We start from the raw sequence: 17,326 nt of genomic DNA on the forward strand, positions 1-17,326 counted from the left end.
ATTTTTCCATTTTCTTGGGTAAAACTCTTGAGATACCTCAGGAATGCAGAGCTTTCAGGTGATGACCCTTAAGAATAGAAGCAAAGGGTTTTACCTTGTGCCAGCAGCACATTTCATGTATTACTGTAAAGCTTAATCCCCTGTGCACCTTCAAGACAGCAACAAACACCACCCACTCAAGACAGCCTGCTTGTCACAGTGCCCTTGAGAGTGCTGGAGCTTGGGCTGCTCTCTGGCAACATCAGGCACATTCTTGGTGCCCCTTGGTAATGTGCCAAGTGCAGCTGTGACTCCTCACCTGAAGCTGCTCAGTCCAGCAGTGATCATTTACTGCCACAAAAGTTGGGAAGCTCAGAGTGAGCAGCATGCTGATCCTGCCCCCAGTGCAACCTGCACACAACAGGAGCAGGTGTTTACCTCAAGGTGCCCGTTAAGATGCCAAGAAACAGCCTTTCCTACCTCTCTGCTGTCTCCTTCCAGCACTGTGGGAGTTCACAAGAGCCAAATACTTGAAATCAAAATACTGTGAATCAAAAGAAGCACAGCTCCCTCCTGAAGAGATGGCACAGACAGGAGAGTGCTCTGGAGCTCTGACAGGTCAATGTTGGGCTGAGGAATAAATCCAGATCTATAACTGGGGTGATGCCATTAAAGCATTGTAACACTGTGCAAGCCTTAAGATTTCAGAACAGCAGGGCACCTCTCTGAGGTTTTTGGTTTTGCAGCCTTTCTGCTCCTAGGATGTTTTTCTCCCACCAGAGGGCAATGCAATCCCTCCTCAATTTGAAAATTAGCTAGAGAAACCCAGTGCAGGATAGAAGAAAGCTCTTTCTTCTTTGGGCTACACTAGATGAAGAAATAAGATGGCACAGAACATTCCACTGTGGAAAATTACAGCTTGCCCATTCAGTGGTCTGTGATGCTTGAAGTTGAGAGGTCTTTCAATCACCAAAACCAATCACCACGCTGAAGCCTGCTGCTCTTAGAGAGCACAGCTATAAAATGACTCAAGTTATTATACAAATAAAGCCATATCTTGTTTTTATAGCCAGAGCTGATCACAAAGTCCCTGCCCAGCAGTGGCTGATGTCTGGAGCATGGCAGCTGTTCATACACACATCTGCAGTTCCCTGGGCTCTCTTCCCTTTGTGCTACACATCCACCACTGCAAAACTGCTCAGCTTGCACTGTACAAGTGCAAATTACAGACAAAACCCCCTAAATATGCCTCCCATTGTGGGGTGAGAGCAGACAGCAGCACAGTCACGCTGCAGCCAGACTCCTGCTGTGGGGAATGCCACTGCCACTTACTCTTGCCAAGCTGACTCCTGTGGGAACCTTGTATGGAACATATTTCCTGTAGATATGGCCAACTCTAGAGCAAGGGATGTCCTCCATGCGACCTCCACACATCCATACCTGTGGAACAGCAAACACATTCAGTCTTGGCTTTATGGAGGAAAATGAAAAAGAAAAGACTTACAAGTACTAAAAAAACTTAACCCAGATTTTTACATTAAAGTACACTCTTCCCAAATCCCCTCCCCGCCTTAGTCCCAAATCCTACAACAACCTGCTTAGAGCCATTCAGCAAGCTTTGATTTAGCAAAAGTGCTCTCAAGCCTTCTATACAGAAAAGAACAGGGAAAAAAAATCCAAGCAATGAGAAAACTGCACACACCTTGCTTTAAACTGATATATGTTATTACAGCAATAGTAACCACAACAGTTAAACTGGGCTGCCATAAAAAGCCCTGGGTGTGGGTTGTGTAACGAGGCTGTAAAAGGGAGGCCATCTCCCCAGTACAGGTGGTCATGTGTTATGCAAAAGGCTCCAGGGAATTCATGAGCCTGTTCAAGTGCCAGAAATCAGAAGAAACTGCTACTTTTCCCCGTGGTTATCACTGCTCTTTTATGGTTTCATTGCTGACATTCATTCATTGCTTTTGCAGCCTTACAATTAAGTGGAAATCTCTGCCTGGTGAACACATAAATAGCTTTAAAAAAGCCCTCAGGAAGTCACTAGAACACACTGCTAAGTTGGAGATGACTACCTTGATGCTTGGTTAATGTCTAGAGCGGGCCCAAAAGCTTCCTTCCCCATCTGGGAAGATTTCACTTTGTGCCAGCACTCTGCAACAACTTTCTTTTATTCTGCATAGTGTGGATGTAGTAATTTTGTCCAAGTGAAACAAAAGGAGACGCTTTCTAAATCAGTCCATCTACCTCATTAGGTTTAAGAAATATTTCTGTGTTTCTCAGAAATATCCAATCAATACTTAAAGAAAAAGTACCTTTTAGATTGCCAAAAAAATGACTTTCTGAATTCCTGAAGGGAGGCACTGCCTTTGCTTTTCTGTTTGTCCCCAGATCCCACGGGAGTGCCCCAAAGGCCGTGGATTTTGGTGCAGTGCTCCTGGTTTCCCTCTTCACTGGGGCTAATTTGAGCCACCAGAGTTCACTGTACAATGAGCTTAGTCAACAGCTTCACACAGAGCAGGCAATTCCATTAATATTCTACAGTGACAATATTAAATACTTAGCTCAGAAGAGAAATATTTGGCCAAGGCTGCTGCATAATTATTAGCTCTGACACTAAAGTCCTCTGGAGTTTCAGCTCTGTCTGCTGGCCCTAATAATTACAGTCATTTGCTGACTGCATATAACCTAATGGAGGTTGGTTGCTCTCAGTTAGAGAAATATTTTTCATGGGCAACTTCTAAAGTTCAAGGTACTTAATTATATGTCATTATGGTGAGAGAGACAAGAAGAAAGTTGACAAACACTCCTAGAGAATTTCATTCCTTTTGTCCCTGCTGTGTCCTGAGAGGCTGGTGCAGAAGAGATGAAAAAGAAACTAGCATTCAGCTCCTGTGAAGTTTCTTATGGAATTAGAAATGCTTTTTATTCTGCAGTGACTGTGCTTTTGGCTGCAAAGGGCCAGTGTGATTTCACTGCTGGGAAATTAAGAGGCTGAGAAAACAAGAATTTGGACATGGTTTGTGTTTCTAGGACAGAAATGGTTTGTGCAAGGCTGTAAGAGCTGCAACAGACCTGGGAACCATAAAAACCCTCAGGAGCAGCAGCAGAAGCCCAGAGCTCAGTTGCACAGACACACAGACTCCTCAACAACCTGCACTGCACCCTGCAGCAAGCAGCCTGACGGGTTCACAGCAGCTGCATTTTGGTGTAACACAAGCCTGGCTGCAAACACAGCCTGTTCTCCTTGCTGCCTGCCCACAGGATGCCTCACCTGCCCTGTCTCTAAGGAAGGCTTTCAGCCAGGCCACCACCAATGCAGTTTTCTGGAACATGATGTCCCTGTGTAAGCTGAGCAGCAGAGCCCTGCAGTCGGTACAGCGGGAGAGGAGAGAGCTGTGCTTGTGCTGCACAGCTGGAGAGGCAGCAGGAGTGGGAAGCTGGACAGGACTGATGGGCCAGCAGCTCCAAGCTGGTACAAGACTCCAGGCTGAGATGACAGCATCACAGGAACACATGCAATGGGATCAGAAAAGCTACTTAACTGAGTTGCTTAATAAGTAAAACCTAGCATCAGTTTGACTTACTCTTTTCTTGCTCATGCTTTTAAAATGCTGCAATGGAGGCAATGGAAGGCTTCCTAATCCCTACCAGCAGAGCTCAGTGACCCTTTTAAGGTATTTTGCCACCTCTGTGCCTTTTTAACGTTGCCTCACACTGCAAGTGACAGAATGGCACCCGCAGTACAAATCTAATTTTAAAGGCATGCTTTCCATTCATTCGTTGCTGCTTTGATTTATTTTATTAGTGAGCTGCTTTGTGTGGTGACAGAACTCATTACAACCCCCATAAAGACAATTACCAGTCCTTATCTATACAACTGGAAAAAGGGGAGAGGGAAAGAGCGTGATATGCATTGGTAAAACACAGCTAACAAAAGCATTAGAAAGCTAGAGCTAAAGGTCAGAGAATCGCATCCAGGGGTCTGTCAAAGAGTAAATGCAAGAGAAGCAAACCCAAAATAGCTGTATGCTAGCCGAGGGAATGCTTCCACTCACTTACTGATATTTGGTTGTTTTTAAACAAGAGTGCAGTTCCCAGGCATGACACACCAGAACGTACACTGCTAAAAATACTGCACTGTCAGAGAGCTGAAATGGTGCTGGGCTGTGGGGCAGCACCTCATGCCTTCCCCACAACACTGACTGTCACTTGCTGCCTTCTCTAGGCCTGTTTCTTCTTGCCTCACTCCTCAGCTGACATGACAGGAAACCTCAGAGCCTGAACCTGCGCCTGATTTCAAACAGCCATTTAGACCACAAGAACAAGAATTAAAGCTGGTCAGGCAGACAGTGCTTCTTACAATAATCTAATCAGATCTCATCAAGAGAGGACAGGAAATTTCTCTTCCTCCTCAGGCACAATTTTGCCAATCTTCATTTTGGGCTTGGAGTCCAGCAGCTGACAGATCTAGAATTAAAGGAAAACCTGGCTACACTGAGGTCAACGGGCACACTGAGCAGATTTAGCTAAGGCCACAATCTCACCCTAATAATAAAAACTACACAAGGGAAATAAACTAGCACTGGTGATATTGCTTCCATCTTCCCAGCAGCCTGGAGAGCTGTAACTCCATATTCATAAAGTGACTCCAGAGCCTTTGATTCAGTCAGTATGCTGTGAAAGCAGCAGATAATATGCCACCTATTCTCTACATGGGAATGTTATGCTGATCCAATTCCCTTTCTGCAATTTCAGAAAACAATGTCAGGTAAGACAGCTGAACCTCTCCTCTCAAACACACAATACAATGCTGCAGTTGGTGTGTGAACACAAATTATCTGGGTATACAAGGTTTATGGTTTCCAAAGACTGCACCATGATGAGCCAATGCTTCCCAAGAGAGGGGAAAAACACAAAGGATTGTTAAGCCTTGAAAATAAAGCTGCTTCTGCAAGAGACAACAGAAATGAAGACCATGGGATGGACCAACAGAGAGCAGCTGGCTGGTTGTGTGAGCACACACTGAAAGGTGGGAAGAAAAGGGCACAGAGGATAAGTCAAGGGGGTTCTCTTTATAACAAAGCAGGTGAGAGGATGAAAGCAAAGGCAATAACTCAGGGAAATTGTAATCCTCTGTACTGGAAGCATCAGCTGCTCCTGCTGCTGGGACTTGGTGCTCTCTGAGAGATTAAGGCAGCCCATGAGGCAGTGGGATCTGTGTGTTTGCACAGCACCTTCTCACACACCACACACCAGTACAGCCCCTCCTCACAGTCTGCAGCATTTGAGAGCAATGACAGCGCTTTCTAATAATCACATTTCAGGGAGTGGAGGGGAGCATTTCCCTGCTGCTGCTTGGTGGGAGGCAGCTCAGGAACCTGAACCAAGGAGAGGGTGCAGAGAGGCAAAAAATTCAAGGCAATGGTCTGAAACTGAACTGTGCATCACCAGATAGGAAGGGAGAAAGAAGCCACCCTGTACTGCAGCTGAGAGCCTTAGAATTAAGCAGCATGTGCTGGCTAAAAAAAAAACCAAAAAAACACCCACAAAAAAAAAGCAGCAGAATGCCTGGCCTGTTCCAGTGTGGGCAAACGTGAGCTGCTGCAAAGTGGAGTGAGGATGTGCCTGGAATGAGCAGTGCAGGCTCACAATCAGCACTAACTTCAGCAACACAAGCAGAAATGCTGTCAGAAGGGATCCCTTGGCAGCTGCACCCAAACTACACACCTGCCAGAGCCCAGGGGCAAAATGGGAATCAGAAATGTGCTGCTGGCATGGGGCAGAGGAGAGGCAGGCATTAGACATGTGAACAGAAGCTGTGCAGCACTTGGATTTGTTGGAAAACATGGAACATGTTTTAAGCTGTGGAAATCAGAAGCAATCCACGTTGATGGTTTGGGAAAAGGATCTGGAAAAATGCAATGATCTGCAATGACCTACAATGACCAGAATAAGTGCAATGGCTCTTTTCCTATTGCTGCAGCAAGAATTGAAGACCACAAGTACTAACCAGCTCTTTTGTCTCCCTTCTAATTGTTCTTTTCAGGGAAACTGTCAATTTGGCTTGTTTGCACTGAGCCCTTTGCATTTTATGAAGGCTTTACAATCTCCAAATTACAAAGCAAACGTCTCTAAAACTGGAATGATTTATCACCTGGAGAGGGACATTCTGGATTCTCATTCTTTACTCTTCAAGTACAGTGTGCAATTAAAGGACTGAGAACCACATCACTTGGATCTGAGATGCGAAGTACATCTATATTTTATTTATGCCTACACAAGTCAGACATATCCCTTTTTACTCTTCTGTTTCCCCATAACCAAAAAAATCAGAGACTATGTATTTATGGAAGAGAGGCGTGAAGCAGTTTAGTGAAGATTTATGTAAGCCAAACAGAATAGAAGCCACAAAAATACTGGAAAATAGGCAACACCATCTCAAATAAAACTGAGCATAGATAAGTGCTGTACAAAGTAGCACTTGCAGAAGGGAACAGTTTAAATGCTTCACACATACTGCTCCAAATTAAATGCACTTATGTCAAAAAAAAATGAAGTGCTTACGTAGGCAGCTGTTAAATTGTGTTTAGAAGAGGAAAGCTCCATTATAACTTTGGGTAAAGAATTGAGTTTTGTTTCCACAATCAGGAAGATAAAAAAAAAAAATCAGGAAAAGCTGCAAGAGAGGAGAGGTGACTCCAAAAAAGCAAAGAACCCCACCTGAATGAAGCCTGCTGAAAAAGGAAGCAGGGGGCAGCAGAAAGGAAAGGTGACAAACGCCCCATAGAGACAGCTGGGAATGCTTGTTTACCCTCTTTCCAAAATAAAAGAACACATTTTAGGGTCAGCACCTAGGAATTCACCTGTAACCACAGTGCAGACTGATCTGCCTGCTGTGTCTGAGCAGGAACCCCCTGACAGACCCTGAGCTGCTTTGGTTGCACTCAGGGCAAGAGAAGGAAGCAGTGCCCGTTTTCTGCTTCAATGTGGATAGATCAACTCCTTCCTTTCTGAACCAGAAACTTCTGTTTTAAGGCATTGCTAAGATCCAGAAAACAACAAACCAGCAGTGAAGGTTAGAAAGTTCACCTCAAGTTTTTGTCCCTCCTACATGCAATGTTTTCTAATGATGCTTGATGCACATGTTTCATACAAAGTGCAGGGCTTCTACAGCTTGATCTACCCTCTAGCTAAATATTTTCTGAGGTGTTAAACTGATGCTTTCTCTGTTGGCTTGCTTGAAAATTTCTGCTCAGAAGGAAGCAGAGCCAGCTGATAACAGAAATACATATGATTTCTAAAAAGAAAGGCAAGAGGTTCCTAAATAAACTTGTTTATTTCCAGTCTCTCAGCAACAGAGCCCTGCATTTTAAAATAAAGGCAAAACCAGCAAAGCACAGTCCATGAATGACCAAAAAAAGAATATGCTTAAAGCAAAAACAAATCCAAATCACAAAAAACCTCCCCCAAAAGTCCTGTACTCCTGGTGAGGCTCAAAAAGACCAGATCCAATGCAATGGATCACAGGCCAGCAGTACAGAAGAGTTCCTGCACCCACAACACCCAGGGACAGGAACAGATTCTTTATTAAAGGTGGCCTGTAAATCTGGCGTGCTTATAATCTGAATTCCCATGAGATAATAAATAATGTGAAAGCAGGTACCCCACACCTAAAGCCAGAGCTTTAAATTATTTGACAGCACCTTTAACTACAAAATCTCAGTCTGTTTCTAAAGGTAAAAACATGGCTCTAAGCTCACCAGGAAATGTCATAGCTTCATAAATTCTATGAACAAACCTTCTATTCTTGCAATTCCAGCAGAATTATTAAATCTATCAGCCACAGATGAATGTATCAATTTATCTTAATTTCTGAAAATACACTGAGCCTCTTTCATTGAAAACTTCATTTTTCTGTTGCACAATGAAAGAAAAAAGGGGGTCTTTGCAGAGATTAATTAAAGCAAATTTATCCCTCCATAAATTACCATCTCTGGACTGAAATAAAACACAGCATGTTTCAGAGGGGATAAGCAAACAGATGAATGAAGCAGTCTTATTTCCTGCAGATCAAGCAGTGTGACTGTCTGCTGTGGCACTGGAGACAAAGGGCTTGCCCAGCCACTGTCATCACTCTTGGAAACCAGAATTTTCAGAGAGGAAGAGCCTGAGTGCTGCCCCTCCTGCAGAGAATGAGTGCCTTACACAATTTCACTACACACCACACACAAAGGTGGAATGGCTCCAACCACAGTGGCACCCCCAGAGAGGGTGCCCCAAGCCCTCCCTTCCTGCCACTGTTAGAGGACAAGGGACATCCAAGGTGACTTATGGGTTCTGGTGAGGAAATGATGGAACAAAAGGCTGTCTCAAAATCAGGGTCTTTTCTCCCACTGTGTTCTGCCCAGCAGCACATGGGGTGTGTGTATGGCAGTGTGGCTTGCTGAGGATTGATTTTCTCTGAACTGCACAGAGGCATGGAGACTCTGGAATCTGTTTTTAAGATTTTGTAAGGCTGTCATATCAGCCATGACTTGTCAGGGGAGACAGAATTTCAGCTGCTGAAGCCAAACTGTGCACCACATCCCTGCTATCCTGCAGCCTCCTGCTAAGGTCAGCTAGCTAAGATCAGTGGCATGCAGACACCTGTAAAATCAAATATTCAACCTCTGAAAGAAACCTCAAACAGAGTTTAATGTGGACATCTCTACTCAGTGTGGTCCAGGCTATGGGAAGGGCTCCCCCCACTGAAGAGAAGACTGGGCACCTGCCTTCAGGAGTTTGTGACATTCTGGTGGGTTGCCCGAACTGGATTTCAGAGTTCCACAGTTGAATCTAGCACAGGTACCAGCAGTCTTGGTAGGTTACAGTGACTTGTTACTCTTTGTATGGATTTTTGGTCAGCTGGATAACCCTTAAAGCCCTCCACTGACCAGCTCAATCAGTCAGTGGCACAACTGTCCCCAGGCCAGGCAGATAATGACCCAAAGTCATTGCCAGCAACAGTAATGACTGCAGTTGTTGAAGATTTCTCGCCAGGTAAGTAATAGCTTGAGCTCCTCACAGCCAGGGTCAGCTGGATTGACTTCAGACAAAGCTGTTCTCCTCTCTGAGAGCTCAAGCTGAGCACTGAGGTCCTCCTGGAACTGGAATCCTCATTCCCTCAAGGAGAAGAGTATTTCACATCTCGCCAGGTGAGCATTAAGCACCCCCAGAGGCAGAGAGCTCCACACAGCTGACTTACCCTTGCTGGGAAGAGTGCTTGCACTGGAGCTGTGACCACAGCACAGGCACAGCCCAGCTAATCCTGCTCCAAAACTCACCCTCACAGTCACTGCTCACATCAGTGCTCATTCTTCTGGGCACTATCTCACTACTCCCAGCTTTTTCACCTTTAGTCACATATAAAAGTAAGGACAAGACAGATCATTCACATTCTGCGCCTCAGAACAAATTCTTACTTTTCAAAACAAAAGTAATTTCCAGAGAACATGGCTCACCTTAAAGGATATTTCATACTGCTCTCCTCCCCATATCTCCAGACCTGCATCATACCCTCCCAGCTCCCAGAACCACTTTCTATCGACTGCAAACAGTCCTCCAGCCATTACAGGAGACCTTAAGGAAAAACCAGACTCCATATTACAAACACATCACAAAGACACAGATCTCTAGCTAAACATTTAAAAAACAAAGCAAGATTTGACAAATATTCTTTTCCCCACCCAGTGTTCCCAGTGCCTTTACAGCCCTGTCAGTGCATCAAACAGTTGTTTTGGTGTTATCTACTGATTTCCCACTTGCAAATGAGGAGAACCAGAGCAGGCTCCCTTCAGAACCTGCCAATGCCTCTCCTCCAAGCAAGGACCATAAAGTGACAGGAGACCACCTCAGCCCAAGGGACCTGAATGCTCCACACAGCTCTGCTTCTATTGTAAGATTAAGTCTTTGAGTTTGATCGCAAAAAGTGTTTTGTTGGTTGGGTTTTTTTTAAACACTGCAGAGTATAAAGGACAGCAGAACTGTCTCAATGTTGGCAAGCAGAGCAACAGCAGAGCACAACTTGATCACAGATTTTCTTCTGCAGTGCACTGTAATAATCAAAATTGCTGTAATTATTCTGCTAAGTTTTCTTCTTCCCCCACCTGGGAATGACACATAACCCACCATTGATTTGTTGTTTTTGGCAGAGCAGTAGGGATACTAAGTTATGTTTGAAAGATCTCAGTAATAAATGACCGCATTAATTGTTACACATTAGGGTTTTCAATGAAATGTTAACTTCTGCAGGAATTAACGTGGCAAAAAACAGCAATGAAAAGGAGAGTATTCACAGCTACTACACAATGCATTTCTTTTAAACCAGCAAAGCAAACAGCTGCCAAAAAAGCAAGTAGCTTAACACCAGCTCCTGGCTTTTGCTGTGCTGAGGTGTAAACCAAGCTTGCAGCAGGGTGTTATTTCATTAGCTGGCTCCCAGCAGCTTCAGTGACTTACTCAAAGGGATCACTGGGATCAGGTTTCTGTAACTCAGGAGGAATAGGGATCCTCTTGTAATACATCTCCCAGTCAAACGCCCCTCGCATTGCATCTCCAGCCTGGGTCTCGTATCCAAAGTGGTCGTGATCGATGACATCAATCATTGGGCAGACGATGGTCTTGCGGTTTCGGGCAATGCGATCTGAAGATGGGAGAAACGTGTTAGAAAACCTGCACCAGCTGGTTCCTTTCTCCATGAAATTACAAAAAAAAAGAGCATCAAAATATGAAGTTGTCCAAGAACGACAGAGCTTTCTTCCTGTTCCTTCTCTCGTGAGCAGATGCTCCAATTTATATCAATTTATCTGCTACTTCTGCAATCACTGAGAGAAAAACACCACACACCCATCACCCAGAAGCAGAATGGGAAGACACAGTCACACTAGCACAGAGAATTGACTGCCAGGCTAAAACCAGACTTCTTGAACTCTGTAAGCAATCCTCGTTTCCACAAGTGACCAGGATGTGAACCCCTTCTGTGCAGATCCAGATCCAGGGAATAACCCACTGCACCACCCAGCCCTAACTGCCACACCAGAATCTGGCAGGAAGCATTTCAGACTAATGGCACAAATACTCTCAGCAGGCACAAGAAATGCAAGTGTTACCTCCTCCCTTCCAACCTTTTATTCCAACCAAATAATACAACACAGGATAAATTCCTGCATAAACATCTGGAATTCCTTAAATGCTTTGTTACTGAGATGGTCTCTTGTTGGAAGTTAGCTCTCAGAGTAGAGGGGATAAAATGATGTTTCAGCTTCCAAAACACATCTCACAGAAATCCTTTCTGTGCTGTAAAAACCAAAGCATCCTCTCTGTGTTCTCATTTAAATGGCACTGGAGCTAATTCTGTCCTCCCTCCCTGGGGTTCATAAAGCTGCAAATGTTTCAAACTATTGCCAAATATAAACTGTAGTGAAAGCAACAGGATAACCATCCATCAATCCTGCAGGAAAATCCGACTCTTTCTTAAACCTCTGCTTGACTATTGTTGCTACAGCCTATTTGAGAAAGTCACACCTCAGAGAGCTCTGACAGGTCACTGGCAGCAGGGCTGTGAAGGAGTTTGGTACTGGCTGGAGGCAGGCAGGTACCAGAAACAGAAGGCACTGTCCCTTCAATTAGTCATCCTTGAAAGGAAGTGACACCTCCTCAAAGATGGAGTGCTGCCTTGGAAAGGGGTGCCCATGTTCCACAAATACACACCAGCAGCTCTCATTCACAAGAAGTATTTTTCACAGCCTTGCAGACTATGAAGTTAAATATAGTTATACAGGAGATAAAACCCTTAAAAGCTACTCAAAAACTGTATATAAAAAAAAATGTACGTATCTTTTCTGTATCACAAAGCCATTCCTCTCTGCAAGCCGATGTGATAGTTTACTCTTCTAGCAAGATGCAAATTATTTCATTTAATGAGAAGAATATGATTTCTGCTCTTTAATTAACAAAACCATATGACAAGGTTACTGCACAGTGCAGGACTCCAGAACAGAAAAAGATCTCTAACTAAACACTACAAATTGCCAACAATTCACTTGAGCCTTGTGGTCGGTTTGCTCTCTCTTTTACCCACTTAGAGCAGGAGGGGAAAGCAGCAGGTGGGAATAACTTCAGCACCCCTGACTCACCTAGCAGAGGCGGCAGCCAGTTGACATTGGCCTCGCAGTGGGAGTCCAGGAAGGTGATGACGTCCCCGATGGCCACCGAGGCCCCCAGCATGCGGGTGCGGATCAGCCCCTCTCTCCTCTTGGTGCGCAGGATGCGCACGCGCGGGAACTGCGCCATGTAATCCTCCAGCCGCTTCTTCAGGTGCTCTGGGGGAAAGCAGACACTGGCACGCTGCAACAAACAATTCCTTAAAATCCTGCCCTGGCTTTACCACAGGGAGGTGGCTTTTGGAAGTGTGGCCTCAACAGGTGACTGTGGTGGTGTTCACAAGGGCCTCAGGACGAGGGAAGAGATGAGAATGCTGACTCCATGTTTTCAAAAAGCTGATTTATTATTTTATAAATATATAACTATGTAGCCTTATTTTCTGAAAAATCCTTTCCTTAGGATTTTTCCTCCTGAGAAGCTGAGAAGCCTCAGGAACAAAATGTAAACAATGGTTATCTGCTGCTGTGGAATGCAACAGGTGCATCTGTAATTGGTCTCATGTGGTTGTTTCTAATTAATGGCCAATCACAGTCAGCTGGCTCAGACTCTCTGTCCGAGCCACAAGCCTTCATTATTAATTTTTTCTTTTTCTATTCTTAGCTGGCCTTCTGATGAAATCCTTTCTTCTATTCTTTTAGTATAGTTTTAATATAATATATATCATAAAATAATAAATCAAGCCTTCTGAAACATGGAGTCAGATCCTTGTCTCTTCCCTCAACCTGAGACCCCTGTGAACATGGTCACAAAACTCTACTAAAAGAATAGAAGCAAAGATTTCATCAGAAGGCTAGCAAGGAATAGAAAGAAGTGACGACAAAATCTTGTGACTGACCAGAGAGTCCGAGCCAGCTGACTGTGATTGGCCATTAATTAAAAACAACCACATGAGACCAATCAAAGATGCACCTGTTGCATTCCACAGCAGCAGATAACCATTGTTTACATTTCGTTTCTGAGGTGCCTCAGCTTCTCAGGAGAAAAATACTAGCAAAAGGATTTTTCATAAAATATGTCTGTGACAGGTAACAAATGCAGCAACAGGAAAAAGGAAATAAAGCTTACTACTTTTAAAAGTCGAAAAATAACTGCCTAAGCAAGACTTTTGCCTAAGCATCTTTTCAAGATGTTTAAAAACTTTAGAAGCAACTAAACAGAGGGGGAAAAAAAGGAACAAAAAGTATAGGATGAGAAAGCAAGCAGAGGAAAAGAAAAAGGAATAAAAGGCTGAGCCAGGATTCTTGGACACTTGTGGAAAACCACTGTAATTTAGAAAAGACACAGGGGAATTGGTTTTCAGAAGTAAACCACACTCAGAGCATTTAAGTTCTGTGTGGTTTCTTCAAAACACACAACATAACAATCTACTCATGCATAAATAAAAACCAGGGAAAGCCTAGTCAGACACTCCTCGTGCAAGGCAGGCACAGCCACATTGTGTATGGGGATGGATTCCTCAAATGCGTATCAGAGATTTGCATTAAAATATGGAAATATTTACACAACTGAACATGGACTGGAGCCACATCTGAATTAACACAGTGGCAGTCACCACGATTAACAAGAATTCAAACAGGAGAGCTGCAGAGAGAGATCACTGAGTGATCAAAACAACGGACAGCTTGTTCCAAAGTGGAGATAAAAAGTTTGGTCTGCGTAACGAGCGAGGGGAACACAGCTGTCTTTACATCAAAGGGTGAAGCAGCAAAGAAAAACCTAAAAATAGGCTGAGCTGACGCTGGCCTCATCACTAATGGGTTGATCTTTCAGGCATCTGAAGTTTTGACAGCAAAGCCCATTCAGAGGGTGCCAGAGATTGTTCATTAATGCCCCACACCACCCACTGCAGTCAGCAACTGATGCAGGAAAGAAGCCTCACTAGACAAAACTTCTTATCTTACATCTAAGCAAGCAACCCTTACAATCTCACACAACAAAACCTGACTAGAGGCAATCACTGAAATACAAATAACCCTGTGAGGGCATTTGCCTTCTGTAGGAACACATCCTCTCCACTCTGTACAGCTCATCTTCCTCAGCTTCCAAAGGAGGCATCAAAGGCAGGGGCTGGAAAGGGCAGCAGCAGGAAAGTGTCCCTGATCAGGGCACCAGGGAGGCTGGGCATTGCAACAGCTCGCTGAAAAGAGCAAAGGAGCACAAATTTAACCTAGTTCTGAGCTCTCCCCCTGGTGCTGACCTGGCAGCTGTGAGAATGGTCAGGAGCCCTGTGCTAACACACACTCTGTGCCTGCTCTTTGAAGCAGCCACCGTGTGCCTTCCTTCAAACACCACCCAAATACATCCCTTGCTTTTGAGGTATTCCCAGCAAGCTCTCTGCTCTGTTCAAAGCTTTGTTTAACGTTCCCCAGGATTTTATTTCACAGATCCACTTTAGTGTTTTGCCTGACAAGTGTAATTGTCTCACAATATCTACATAGGTTTCCCTCTCGATAGAGCCCTTAGGACTTCTTGATGTCTAGTGTGCTTTTCCCTCATCCTTTTCAGGTCTCTTCTGAATAGATCCTCTCAAGCAACCAGAAATTTTGTCCACTCAATTACAGATTTTTCAAATAAGGGCCTTCCACAGAGACTAGACATATTATTAGTGCAGCTGCCTTCCTCCTGAGGCAGTGGGTAGACTTAAAACTTAAAATGAGAAGAGAAAAAAATAAAAAAAGAAAGAAAAGCTACCAGTGTTTAACATCAGAGCTCATCCCTTGCCATTGTTAGTTTGTCACAAAAGATTGTTTCATCACACAGAACAAACAATCCTCACTTCAAGCATAAATCAGCTAAGCCCAAACCAGGATGCAGACTTTACTTAATGTACCCAAGACAAGATAAACACCAGAGTGGCTGCTGGTGCTCGTTATAATAAAGGAGGGAACTGTCACACAGACACTCTCAGGCTGATTTCCCTAACAACAGCCAGAGATTGATAATAGCAGAAGACACTTGGAAGATCAGACTGCACAATACTTACATTATTCAAGCAAAATCTATGAAGCACTGGAAAGTCTTAAAAAATCCACAGCTCCAAACCAATGGAAAATATAAAGAGCCTTTCTTCAGCTCTTTATTTTGATTAAAATGAGAAAAATGAGACTGTGCAAGATCCCAGAGGTTTGTCTACCACATGTGTGTTCATCATTTCCATTTCAGCATCACCTGCCTCTCTGATTCTGTTTTGTAGTGCAATTTCATCTGAGGTGACACCGGGGGCAGCTGCAGTGACTCCTCCAGGGACACATCACAGCATGCTCAGCCTGCTACCAAACACAAGGATGCCCTGGGACCTGGTCTGACACAGCCTGAAGGTGAACACAGAGTCACTGGACCTGGCCACATCAGCTGTGAGGATGATGATGCTGCTCTGCTACACTGACTGAGGACAGGGTGATTTGCATCTACTGATGAACAAGCAGCTCAAAATGGAGATTTCCCCATTTTTCATAGTGTTATTGGGAAAGGAAGGCATAGGAACCATGGAGTTTTCTCAAGCAAGCAATCTGCAAAGACACAGCAGAAAGTCTAATCCCCTGACTTCTCACTGCATTCCCAAAAGCTGGGTTTGCTTTTCCAGCACTTCACTGCATTTCCACAGCAAGAAAATACCAAAGCATTCCATGCTTGCAGAGAGGAGCCTGCTGTTTGCTGCACTGCTGAAGTGCCTCACACATCAGGAATCCTGTCCCTGATGGTTGGGAGAACAAGGAAAAGCTGCAGCTGCTCCAGCAGCACCTGTGAGCTCACCCTGCTGCAGGGCACACCTGCTCAGGGCTGTCCTGCAGGGTGATGCTCAGGTAAGCTGCTCCTCCCAGCTGCTGCAGAAAAATCCATCTTTGGTCACTGCATTTTGTAAGATTAAGACTTCTCTATCATGAACTGCAAGCAGGCAGAGTTTATTGCATCTGCTTTGCCTAACTGAAGAGTCACAGATATCTGAGCAACCTCACAATACAGAAAACTCAGTAAAATGTGGTTTTCAAAGAGATTTTTTTATTTCCTTACCCTTCCTACCACACAGCCTGGTTTCTATGCACCCAGACAGAAAATAGTTATTTCATTCTATTTCAAATATTGTCCCAATTAAGCCAAATTTTGCTTTTAAAAGAAAATTAAAAAACCCCAAACAAGTGCCGTTAACTGCTACAAAATTTAATGAAGCTTTAAAAAAAAATATTATGGAATCTTGTCACACTGAGTAATTTTTATTACAAGGGCAATTTTCTTTAATGAAAGTTGTTAGGTGAACTGGACAGATTCCAATGGCGGTGCCTATGCTGGGCAAAGTAACACAGCCCAAAAATATAAATGAGAGTAAGATCACCTGCAGATTAAAAACTATTCTGGTAGTTTGTTAGCACACTTTGCAATAAAGTTGATGCACAGTGTATACCAGTCAAGAACTGCTGCTTTCTTTACTTTGAGCTGTAAATAAAACTATGTGAAGACAGCAGAGAAGCTTTAACAAGCAGCCTGCTTTACAGAAGCAGCCCTCAACTTTCCAAAATAAGGCATTTTTTCCCACAGGTCAATTTTTTCTGGTGGTGCTCTTATTGTACTTCTTCCTACTGGCCCCATCCAAGCAGAGCTGCCCTCAGATCCCTCTAGTCACGGCAAGAACCTTCCAAGATTGGAATTCCTCCTATCCAGTTGACTTTTCATTCCAACATTGTACTCTGCCACATGAAGAGGCACCTAAGAAATTCAAAAACAAGCATATGCAGAAGCTGGGGGAAGACAGAAGAGTCCAAGGAGTTGTTTCTGTTTGGTTTTTTTTTTTTTTTTAATAGCTTATAGTCCCTGTAACAGCTCTGCAGTATTTAGCAGGGAAGGGAGTACCAATATTAGAAAAAAAATACCAGCCATGACTTGAAACTATTAAAGTGATTTATGTCCTGTGAAAGAACTATGAGTGAAACACTTCTGTCCTGCCAGTGCAACATTTCATGGTTCACATGATACCATCAGCTTTGGTTTCTGAATTTTACACTGTGCAGCACATCTGCAGCTCCAGTGCCTTTTCCAGATGTGTATCATCAACTCAGTCCAGAACAACAGCACTGCAGAAAAAGGAAACATTCCCAGCCACCTTCCCACATCACTCAGGTGCCATTGATAGCACCAAAGGTGCCTCTGC

At 44.0% G+C, this 17,326-nt stretch overlaps 1 protein-coding gene across 1 annotated transcript in view; it reads right to left on the reverse strand.

Annotated features, from left to right (window-relative positions):
* GALNT10 (polypeptide N-acetylgalactosaminyltransferase 10) overlaps positions 1-17,326 on the reverse strand; it is a 77,626-nt gene that overhangs the window by 6,242 nt on the left and 54,058 nt on the right. The window contains exons 5-8 of the mRNA XM_054287836.1: positions 12,156-12,341; positions 10,480-10,663; positions 9,483-9,600; positions 1,312-1,419 (exon numbers count right to left, since the gene is read on the reverse strand). Of these exons, the coding sequence (XP_054143811.1) occupies positions 1,312-1,419; positions 9,483-9,600; positions 10,480-10,663; positions 12,156-12,341 (596 nt within the window). The remainder of the gene's footprint in view (positions 1-1,311; positions 1,420-9,482; positions 9,601-10,479; positions 10,664-12,155; positions 12,342-17,326) is intronic.

Source organism: Melozone crissalis, unplaced genomic scaffold, assembly GCF_028551555.1.
Source record: "Melozone crissalis strain CALT ecotype California unplaced genomic scaffold, PUWL_Pcris_2 ptg000061l_1, whole genome shotgun sequence".
In the NCBI taxonomy this organism is placed as follows: domain Eukaryota; kingdom Metazoa; phylum Chordata; class Aves; order Passeriformes; family Passerellidae; genus Melozone; species Melozone crissalis.